Consider the following 12,005-nt stretch of genomic DNA (forward strand, 5'->3'; position numbering starts at 1 on the left):
AAGTGCTACCACTGATCAACAAAGTCTTCAGTCTTGTGCCATTATCTAGTTAGAGAAAGAGCATGTACTTTGTAAGGGCAGTTAAAATAAAAAACAGAAAAATATTGTATAAGAAATCATATGAAAGAGGGAAACGATTCTTACTTTGTACAAGAGAGAAATACCAACAGTTATAAGGAGGGAGACTAACAAGCACAACTGGGAACAGAGGGAGACCACAATCTTGTTGAAAACAATGTCCTATCTACAAGCTTCATCTTCTTCAGTGCAGAGGGGAAGAGGTTTATGTCTGTTCTCCATTTGATTTAGTTTTTGTCTGAACAGTTTGCACTGAGTTAAAATTTTCACAGAAACCCACATTTTTATCAAAAATATGCAGAGAGTTACACCAAATCAAGCACAAATATACATATAAGGATTGCATTAATACTGTGAAAATAACACAATGAAAAAGAATATAATTTGTTCTTTGTATCTTTTAAAATGATGTCCTAAAATACCTAAATCAGACAACAGAGTAGCTATTTCCTTTCAAAGTATAACAGCAGCAGGTCATTTTAGAACATTTTAATGGGACAACTTCTTTAATGACTTCTTTACTGAAGCCTCATTCCTTTGAACACATCAAAACCAAATGTTAAATCAAGACAAATAGTTTCCAGGTGTCCTTAAACACAATCTAAGTAACAGTAGAAACAACAGATAGAATTAAAAATGTGTAGAAAATAAGACAGCTCTATATGGGTTAGCTTCTGTATTGAACAGCATAGTAAACATTAGAGGGAAAAACATTACAGAATAAGCAGGCTTTGGACCTAATTAAACAAACAACGGTGCAACAAAAACTACAGTCAAATGTTTTTGTCATATCTATTATTAGCACTGACCAGCTGATCTTTCTTTGTCTTAACTGAAAGAAAAGAGGCTATACCTTTGCATCAAGTGGAAAACAATTATGTCTTAAGCATGGACTAAAGATGAGCAGTATAAAATCTGGTTCCACTTGGCTTCCTAACAGTGTATTCCCCAGTGCCCTAGAAAACTGCACTTCTTTAGCAAATAGTATGAGATGTATTACTTTCTGCACTGCTATTAAATAAATCTATTAGGATAAGGCATAAATACATCTCCTTGCAGAGAATGCTGCTCTTGCTGACTGTTGAATGGTCAAAAGTGCTGAACCAGAGGCAGAAGAAATATTTTAAAGGTTATATACTTTAGAAAGAAACATTGATGGCATATTTTGAGAGGTATTTTGAAGCAGCAATTAATTCTGAAAGTATGTAGAGCCAAGGAAGAAAAGACAGTATTACACTTCAGCAATATTTTCTTTCTAAATTCCATATGACTGTAGTTAGATTTTAGTAATAAAGGATGAGTGAGGACAAATGTTTTCTGCTCTTTGTTACAGATTGTAGGCACTGACAGACTTTTTAACAAAACTTTGTCCTATGACTGCAACTGGTCTACTCTGTGACCCAAAGTTGAAACCAGACCACTCCCTAAAATATGTGCTTGTTTTCATAGTACCAAGAAGAAAAATTGCAGGCTTTCTATGTAAGGGGATCACCTAGATTCATACAATCAAAGCTAAGACATTGAAAAACTCTCCTTAACCTAAATTAAGGGCAGAGGAAAAAAAACCCTTGAACAGTGAAAATTCAGAGCACATTACATTACTGGAACAGAATTTCCACATACTCTTTTGTCCTCATTCATCTTTTCAAGAATACATAATTTATTCACAAATATATATGATAAACTATTTAACTAGTCTAGCTGATAAAGCCAGCCCCTTCTTTTTATGGTGCTTTGTGGGAAATCTCAGATTTATAACCATGCAGGGTTTTAGCAGCATCGAAGAGGATGTGGCAACAAAAATGATGCTTTAATAAGGTGTGTACAGACATTTGAAGAGGAATCTGCTTCCCCAGGTTGGAAAAAGTCTGCATAGTAAGAAAATACAGTATGCTTTCCCTGTCTCTCATTCTTCCTTTCAGATAAAACTGGACATTGAGCCTGTGAAGGTTGCTCCTCTAAGGTAAGAGCTTTGCATAGATTTCAGACAAGAGGGTTCCCACAAAGAATAAGGATAAAACAGGGAACTTGTCTTAGTTTTTTAGATGAAATCTAGTTTTGGTCAGAGAGGAATTTCCACCTTTAATGAAAAAATTCAGAGGAAAATAAAAGCTAACTCCAGAAATAATGTGCAGAAAGAAGAAACAAGCAAGACAACTTGGAGTATGGGATTAATATTTTCCTTGGTGGTATATCTGAAAAACAAAAATTGTGATTTCTGAGATTGGGACTTGCAGCCCTTCCAAATGTAGGTTTTTCTGCTCACACTTTTGTCTTTCATTCCCTGTATGATCTTCCTTTACTTACTGAAAAACTGTTCATCTGTTCATATATGGAGCCCTTTCAACACGATTTTTCGTCTTATATAGGATTTGAGTTCAAGTATTATGCATTTGACTTTTGGGCATTTACTGCATTTAAATTTCTATTTCTTCAGACTGGGTCCTTTTAATAAAATCAGTTTCCTCTGTTCCTGAAAGACTTCCCTTAAAATTAAAAAACTCTAATTAGATTGTTTTCCTTATTCTTAATTTAATTTGGATATTTGTAGGCACTCAAAATTTGGGTTCTGTGCCTTGTCCTTCTTTACAATCCTTCAATTTACAAAGTCACTACTAAAATAGCAGACCATGTGGTTGATTCTGTGTTTCTTGGAGCTGTGGGGAAAGGAACACACAGTCCTTGCCACAGTGATCAACATTCATTCTCCAGTCTACAACTGCAATGCTTCATAAAAACACAAATTTATGTCGAAATAACCTAATATAGAAAATCTGGTATTCTGAATAAAAATCAAGTTTTTAATATTATTATTGTAGGAACCCCTTTAGGTATATAACCTGCTTAAAGTTGAAACAACAGAAATGGCATGAATAAGTAGTCTAACGTGCCAGATCACAGATTTCAGCGATAATCTCAATAATTTCTGCTATGACTTGGCAACCATTCAGCTGCAAATAAGAGAGGAGAAGAAAAAACTGGGTAAATTAGTCATCAGAAGGTTATGAAAAACTACCAGTAACAGAGAGATGATGGCAACTTTAGGATGTTCCAGGCAGACAAATTCTAGTAGGGATAGAGCAGGTCAAATGAATGCCTTCAAAAGAAATTACTGCTGAGACTGGAGACCAAGAAAAAAACTGTTAAATAGCTCATCATGTTATCACTAGGATTTTTGAATGGACAAGGCTGTTAAAATACCAGGTATATCCCATTCACAATGATTACTGGAAAAGTGCTGTATTAAATCTTGCAAGCAAGCAGGTGGCAATTCTATCCTGGCACAGAAATATTAGGTAGCCCATGTGACCTATAGTGTTGCATTATGAGTCTTGTTTCCTAATCTAAAAACATCAGGCTACCAACTGAAACACTGGTTTCAGGTAATGTAACTGAGACAAGGCTTACAAGGGCACAATAAACATGATCTGTCAGGGCATGAACTTCAAGATCGGGAGGAAAGGGATCATTTTAATAGATACCCTAATGTCCCTCTCTCTTTGACAGAATTAGCATATGAGAGGAGCAATCAAGGGCTATTTTCAGAACCCAAAGGAGCCTGAAAAACAGCATCAACTTCAGCCTTTTAAAGTTAAATTTTTGATGTCATTGTTGATACCCCAAAACATAGACATCATTTGTTAATATGCATTTTGAACATCAAAAGTGACCCAAAAGAAAATACATCCTCTTTCAAAGCTTCCACCATGTTGTTTCATTTTGCTTTAGAATGTATTTCAACATATTTAATAACCTTCCTAGACTAATCTCATGAGATCACAGAATTATTGAATCATAGAAATGTTTGGGGTTCAAACCCTACTGTTATGGGCAGATACACCTTCTACTAGACCAGGGTGCTCAGAACCAGCCCAACCTGGCCTTGAACACTTAAGGAGAGGGAGTATCCACAGCTTCTCAGGGCAGCCTTTTCCAAGATGAGGTGACTGTCTTCTCCTCAGCAGTGTCAGACCCCAGGAGGCTGAGGGCCACAGTTTGTGCTTTGGGGGTGACAGAGCACAGAACTCTCTGAGTGTTAATTGCTCTCTCAAGTGGTTTCTTGTGTTGGCAGAACTGGTCACTTGCATACTCAGCACGGAAGCTAGTTGCTATCAGAGAGCTAATAAGAAAAAACAGGGAGAAATTTGTGTTTGGGGTTTTTTTTGCTTTAATTCAATTTCACCAGTAGCTATATGGCAGCTATAAAATTTGATAGGTGGTTTCCTTTCACACAGAACTTTCTATTAGCAGGTAAAACAAATGTTTATTGTACTAAATACAACATGTATGACTAAGTGTAAAACACAGGAACCAACATGTTGGTTTCAGTTTGTTCTGCATATCGCTGGAGAGTCTGATCGTTTTGCAACTCTATCTAGGCACCTTAAATTTCTCATTAATCATTATGTTTCAATGGGGAACACTGAAGGGTATTTTCTCAGATTATAATGAAGTGGGAGGCTAACGTCATGGTCTGTTTATCTTCATACTTAACACAGTATAATTATTTTGTATTTTTTTTCATTCAGCTAGGACTTGCACCTTGACTTCTGTAAACATAGGCAGTTCGGTTTTCGTTGTTAAGGATGTTGACTTAACAGAGTATAAAATAGAAATCTGGATACGTGAGAGCAGCACATTTGAAGTCAAACTTTCACTTCTCCTGCTGGTTATATTCAGTGGGCCAATTATTCAACTGGCTATTTGCAGTAAAATATCAGAGCACGTAAAATAAATGCTGGGTTTCAGGCTGCTATAATGAGTGAAGACTCTTCTGAAAACAATGAAGGAAGTCTAGACATCTGTACAGTAGGAAAAGAAGAAGAAGAAGGAAAACTGGCTCAAGGGCTTCTACCCCGAATTCCCAGCTTTCACAAAACTGCCAAAAAGGGTCTTCCTGTGATTGTGGATGAAGGAAGACTTCTGGATAAGCCACCTCTGTCATACATAGCTTTGATTGCAAAGGCGATACTTTCTTCCCCCACAAATAAACTGAATTTAGCTGCTATCTACAAATATATTGAAGATAATTTTCCTTTTTACAGGAACAAAGGTCGAGGTTGGAGGAACAGTGTAAGGCACAACCTTTCACTAAATGATTGTTTCATCAAGGTGGGAAGATGTGAGGATGGCAAAGGAAACTATTGGAGTATTCACCCATCAAACTTAAATGACTTTGTTCATGGGGACTTCAGGCAACATCGAAGGTCACGAAAGCGAGGGCACCAAAAGGAGGTAAAGCACTGCCTTGCTGTGAATTATTTCACACCATGGGAACTCTCTCCTTCCTGCCCAGCACCAAATTGGCTTTACCAAACACATTATTTTCCGGATCCACTGTGGAAACTTCTGTATGCTGACAGACTACAGTTTGTGCATGAATACCAAAAGTGGAATGTAAACAGTGATTTAATCATGGGGAAGTTTTCACCTCAATTACAGACTGATAAACCCCACAGCACTTCTGGGGACTGGTTTTATGGATCTCCTGCCACTTCATTTATGCAGCAGAATATTTTCTTAAATATTCAACCAGGTTTCCCTAACTCCCTTTTATTCTTTTCTCAAAAACAGCACCAAAGTGAAGCATTCAGACACATCTGTAAGTACTAGAAAGTATTTGAAGTGCTTGAATAACTTCGCAGGTATCTTGGGACTCTGTCAAGATATATATGTTGCACGATTTTGAAATTTTGTATATGACAGCAGAAGAGTTTGCTTACTTATTTAATCCAGCGATTATCCATTATTATTACCTAATGTATTAGCTTTGAAGCCATAACAATGACTTCTTAATAATTCTGCTAGTCAATGGCCATGCATAGATTACTTCAATATAAAAGCAAATCCATCAACACTGCCTAATGAAATTATTTTTAAATTGTTCTGTATTAATCATATTATTGTATACTACTTGTATTGGATTCAAATTAATACACATGTATGTGTATTTATAACTATATGTTCAAATATGTACAGCCATATATTTACTTTTACGCTATCTTGAATAGGAAGGATTAATACATTTTTCCTTTGTCATTTGAGAATGTCTTTGAAATTAGACTTGTCATCTCCCATACTGCTGGCAATACTGAATTATTCTTCTACTCATTTAATATTATACATTGGTTAGTACTCACTTGACACTATTAATTCTATTGCATTGTATTGATCAAAATGTATGTTTGTATTTTTATATATCTGTACCTGTTAAGTTGTATACTTGTTCTTGTTTAAATAATTGTTCAGATTAATAAATATTCCAAGTGAAATAGTATTGTAATATTATCTAAAATATGTTTTTAAGTTCAAATCTTCTTTTAAAATGCATGGCCACATATTAATTAGCCTACTTAAATGATCACTTAAAGGCAACATGGTTAATTATGAGTTTACCCATTAACTGGGTATAATCTATTTCAGAAATTTTAATTTTTTGGACATTTTCACCTATTGCTTAGTCTTATATCTATATTTTTAATTTACATAGTCATACTTACGTACATAGCTACAGAGTATATGATATTATAAAGTGCTCACTTAAATACATTTTTTGAAATGTATGTATCTATCCAGCAACTCCATGGTAGCAGAAACTTTTGAAGTTTCACATGGAGAAGTGTAACAGGCATTGTGAAAAAAACCCAGCTATGCTAAATTTTAGAACTAGTAGAAGAGCTTCCTTTGAAACACTTGTTCACAGAAAATGCAGATGAAAGCACTGCAGTGTCTCAGCCATGAAATGCCCTTGCGTGTGGACAAAACCTGAGGACTGGACAAAGGTGGGGAAGGTGGGATGAAGGTGGGATGGGGAGACTGGCTAGAGGAAACTGAGATAACGAGCTGGGACAAGAAGCTCAGACATGTTGATCAAGGAGCTGTGAGGAGCCTAAGGAACACAAATTGTGAATGCCAGGCAATTAAAACCAGATGAGAATGAAAGCTAGGGATAAGTGTCTAGGCAGGCAGGCTTGATGAGCAGTAGATGGGAAAAAAGTCTCTGCCTGCTGTAGTTTATGTATTGGATAAAATCTAATATTCATGGTTCTTTAGCTGTCAGCAAATGACTTTAAAATTACACAAGAGAACAAGTTACTCCTGTTTGTTCTCACTGGTTTACCTGGAAAAAGCCTGTGAAGTACACCTGAGGATGTTCCCAGAATGACACAATGTCACAACTTCATCTTCCCTGCTAAGAGCTGGAGAAGGGTATTAAAGTGTATAACATGACACTCTGCTTGAGCTGTTGTGACCTATCACTTACCAGGTTATCCTTTATGCCTGAAGTAGCCATTTTAGTCTGCTGGGGAAAAAGAATTATATTTTACCAGATTAGTGATGGTACAAATGTGGCATGTACCAATCCCTAGGCACACTTCCAGATCTTTGTTCTAGTTTTCTGTGGGAATGCAATAATAGTAACTCATATGAAAGAGACATTCTTCAGCTCAGATGCTCAGAGTTTATTTGAAGACCACTTTGAAATAGTTTTCATACCACTAGTGATACACATACCATAGAATGAGAACTCCCATCTTAGCTATTTCCACTATGATTATGTAGCTGTCCATACGCTTTATCACGATTTTTGTTTTATTCAATGTGTTTTAACTTTTTGTTTGTTTGTACAGCAACTGCATGCCACATTGTAGGAGGATTCTTTCCTATTTATTTTACTATTTATTTTACATTCATCAATCAGTGGGTATCCATTGCTTTCTAACTGTTCATAGTTCAAACACTGCTCTGAAGACAAAATTACCCAATCACAATTATATTATTATCCTTCAAAGCCATAATATAATTTACTTTCAAAATAACCTGAGAGAACATCTTGAAGAACAGACCTAAAAGTCTGTTCTTCACTGTAGACATTCACTTTGGACATCAGGTTGGTGAATCAGTGAGTAGCACACAAAGCCCAGCAGCTGAGGTCCCATTGCCCTGTCTTTCAGCTCTGAGTGTTCAGAATCTTCCCAAGACACAAAGAACATGGAAAAAAGTGACCATCCTGATAGATTTGATTTCAATAACTTGTTCTACAGTAGATGAAAGAGGCAAATCCATATCTCCATGGCAAGGTGCAACTGCCATAATATAGAAAATACTATTTCTTCCTATAAACGCCAACAGAATTTGAAGTTATTTAACAAAAAATACCCATAATTTCCTCATTGCATGATTTTAATTAATATAGAAAAAAGGTCCACCTTGAATATGAAATATGGCAAAACAGATTTTTTCATACAACTACAGGCAATATTTTAATATCTTCAACTGAGGTAAGGGCCAAGTTATGAATACACTATTTAGACAAGATGCCATTTTTCTCCTGCCCTAGTGTCTGAAATCTTAATGATGTTTTTTTAAATTTCAGCTGAAGGAGTAGAGTTAATACATCATTTTGTGATGAAAATGTCAAAGTACTAATTTGAAAACAACTTGAAGTAAAAATTTCAAAGAAATAAGAAAAAAATCTAGTTGTATATTTTACCTGAATTCTAAACCTTCAAATACACTTAGCATAGAAAAAAAAAATCTGATCTTGAAATATAATCTTTTGATTAGAGAGGACATTAGATTTCTGATACAGGAAATTACCATTTAATCAGAAGACAGAAATGTTCTTGAAAATTAAACAGATTAATTACATGCTTGTACAGGAATTTATGAGGCAGTACTTATGGTGTAAGAGACTCCCTAAGAAGCAAAACCAACAGTTGCAGATGCTGAGTTACAGAAAATCCAGCAAGAACAAAATATCTAAAATCTGCATGTTGACAACTTCAGCATTTTCCAACTGAAACATATTACTGGGGTTGATAAAAATGTCAGGAAGTCAGAATTTTTGCATTTTGACTATAGTCCTCTGTTATACCCAAAAATAAGACAGAGGTCATCTTTTTATGGCAGATCTACTTTAGGAGTCCACAGATGCAATGTCAGTGTATGACATAAATAGCTGAGATGGAGGTCACATATGCTCTCACAAACAAAAACATCAATTACTTTCATCTTCTTTTTGCACTAAATAAAATTTTGAACTTTTGCTAATACTTGAAATAAACTATGCCTTAATGAGGAGCAGTAAGAGAACTGGGACTGAGCATGAGAACCTTTTATTCAGATAAAAATACACAGGTAATAATTTTAAGCCAGATAACAACATTAACTTTGCAGTTGACCTTCACCAGATCATACATACATTTATTCTAAAACTAAAGTTTTAAGAGCTCTGCCTGCTAAGCACAGAAAGTTAGTATACAGTTTAATTTCTGATACATTTGCTGCCCAGCAAGACTTTTGACTCTGAGACTTGTCCTCCTTCATATTGAAAACAGCCACTGTCCAGGAGAACAAATGAAAGCTTTGCAGAAAGAAAAGCCTACAAGCCCTCTAACCACTCACACACACTGACTTATGCTCATCCAACAGCGATCCATCTCTTGTAGCCCCTGAACAGGTTATAGAAGGTGACCTTTGGAGGCAGCAGAAACAGAAGTGCCTCATCTAGTGTGCTGAGGCTCATGTACATGGATGTATAAAGAATTTGTCAGGTTTGGCCTGTAGTGACACCGTGAGGGAAAAAAAAGAAAAAAAGGGAAACACTCAAAGCTTCTTTGAGAGATGGTGTAATCAGAAATGAGATTATGAAAATGAAAATGTCCCAATCACACAGAAACTATTTGCGACCAATAAAGGACACAGATACGGTTGATTTAAATGTGTCCTCCTGTAGTTAAAATTCTTTTAATTTCTTTGAAGTGTAATTTTAGTTAGGATCTTCCTAGGTTGGTATAATCTGCTGCACATATGCTAAAAATATGAGAAAAAATTGTTTAAAAATGTTCCTGATCTATATTACACACAAAAGAGCAATGAGCACTTACAAAACTAATTCTTTCTGTGTAAGGGGTAGTGTCATGCCAAATGGATGACGCACATATGAGTCAAAGTACACAATTTTTGTACCACAGACCAAGGTTGGAACCTTTTTGCCAATAGCAATTCCTGACCAGGTTCATCCCAGCGTGTGAGAAATGTCCTGGGATAGGCTACTGAAATGGTTGAAAGCTACCACAGAAGCCATAGACCACCTTGATCCTGTAATGTGTTGGCACAGATGATGTGACTGAAAAAAGTTGGAGATCAGACTCTCCTGAGAGCTTTAAAACTCTTTTAGTGTGTATTTACATTATGTTTAATAGGACATTAGATATGATGTCCCTGAATGACTCCTCTGTGTCTTATCTGTTCCCAGTACAGGGAACAGATCTGAGGATCTGGTCATTGACATTAATTATGTCAGCTTTTCATTCTCCTTGTGCTCCTCCAGCATTTAATCTGTCTTTCTGTTTCTGTGTTCCTTTGTTGTCTTCCAGTCTGAATTTCCCACTTCAAGTTTTCCTGTGGCTCTAGTGTGTTACCTTATGTACAGCTCAGCTAACACTGTCAGAGAACCCTGGATCCTAGTATTCCCATTTCATCACAGACAAAATGATGCTTATGTCAAACATTCTGGAATAAGACTTTAACTTCTGAAAGAACAATATAGAAAGAAGTTATAGCAACTGTTTCTATCAACAGCCATGAAAAAAAGAACTAATTTCATTGGAAGGAACAGACCAAAAAGTAAATAAAACTGAGTCTTGCAGACTTTATTTCTATCATAAGACCATACTGCACTAATTTTCCTCTGTGTCTCACAGATTTCTTAGCTCGACCTATAGTAAACTTGACTCAATAATAGCTTCTAAAAAAGGTCATGAGAGTTTTTTTACAGAAAACATATGTCAACTGAATTTGGTAATCCAGGGGAGTTTACAGTGTTAACCAAGCAATGTTGCACATGAACTGAACTAATTATATTTTCAGTACAAGACACATTTTAAGCAGCTCAATGCAGGCTGTTGAGATTGTTTATCATACAGAAACATTTTCAGACATTTGAAGTATGTGTGTGTGTGTGTGTGTGTGTGTGTGTGTGTGTTTGGGTGTGCACACAAGCACTTGTGCACATTTATGAGTGCTCAAAATCTCATCTTTAAATGGTATAACTTTGCAACAACTTGAAAAATCTATATAGGAAGTACAGTGGGTATAAAAAGCACATCAATGATGCTCTAGTATTAATAGCTGGTATGTTGGCTGCCTTCACTGCTCCTCATATTCATGACAGAAAAGCTAGATATGTACAGATAATTATCCCACCATCTTAGTAGTACTAACTCAAAGATGAGATTAAAACTGTAATTCCTGTTTAATCCATGTAGCCTGTGACACAAAGATAAAAGGTAATGAGAATACAACTCATGTACCAAAAGTAGAAATAATATCATAAAGGATACTCCATCAATTAAAACCACTAGATGTACATCTGATTGCTGCAGACGAAGAAATCATTGTTTAAAACATCAAGCACCAGGTTCACAGACAATTCTGAAATGCAAAGCAACAAATTAAAGAGACACAGTAAGAGTCAGAATCAATCAGGACAAAATTTATGTCATGCTTGAAAGCCTTACTAGAATTCATACAGCAGTGCTTCAGTTAGTAGATCTTTTGTTAATTGAGATACAACAATACATACCAAAATTTAGTGAGAAATGGCAGATGTGCTACTAGCTGATAATTACTTTGCAAATCTGAATCAAATAATAGCTTTCTAACAATTAGAGTAATCATAGTAATTTTAAGGGTGGAGAGAACAAGGATGATATCAAGTTTGCGATATAAAAAACTGGAATTAATACTTGAATAATCTCCATCATTAATCAAGAAATAAATCCATCTTGCAAGTGGATTTCTTGAGAGCAGTTAATAACTGCCATCACACTTTCCTGAGCCTGCAATCCAAATATAGATAGAAGAATGACTGATATTAGTTGTCTGAAAGTGACAATTCCCTTCTGAATATCACCAGAGCA

At 35.7% G+C, this 12,005-nt stretch overlaps 1 protein-coding gene across 1 annotated transcript; it reads left to right on the forward strand.

The window, feature by feature from the left end:
* The first annotated feature begins 4,836 nt into the window (after positions 1–4,836).
* On the forward strand, positions 4,837–10,115 carry LOC148184345 (forkhead box protein I2-like). Its single transcript, XM_088055703.1, has 2 exons — positions 4,837–5,313; positions 10,056–10,115. The coding sequence occupies exons 1-2, from the start codon at positions 4,837–4,839 to the stop codon at positions 10,113–10,115; spliced, it is 537 nt and encodes a 178-aa protein (XP_087911829.1).
* The last annotated feature ends 1,890 nt before the right edge of the window (positions 10,116–12,005 follow it).

Source organism: Pseudopodoces humilis, chromosome 5, assembly GCF_049639895.1.
Source record: "Pseudopodoces humilis isolate 2021_Gansu_Grassland_sample_001 chromosome 5, ASM4963989v1, whole genome shotgun sequence".
Classification (NCBI taxonomy): Eukaryota; Metazoa; Chordata; class Aves; order Passeriformes; family Paridae; genus Pseudopodoces; species Pseudopodoces humilis.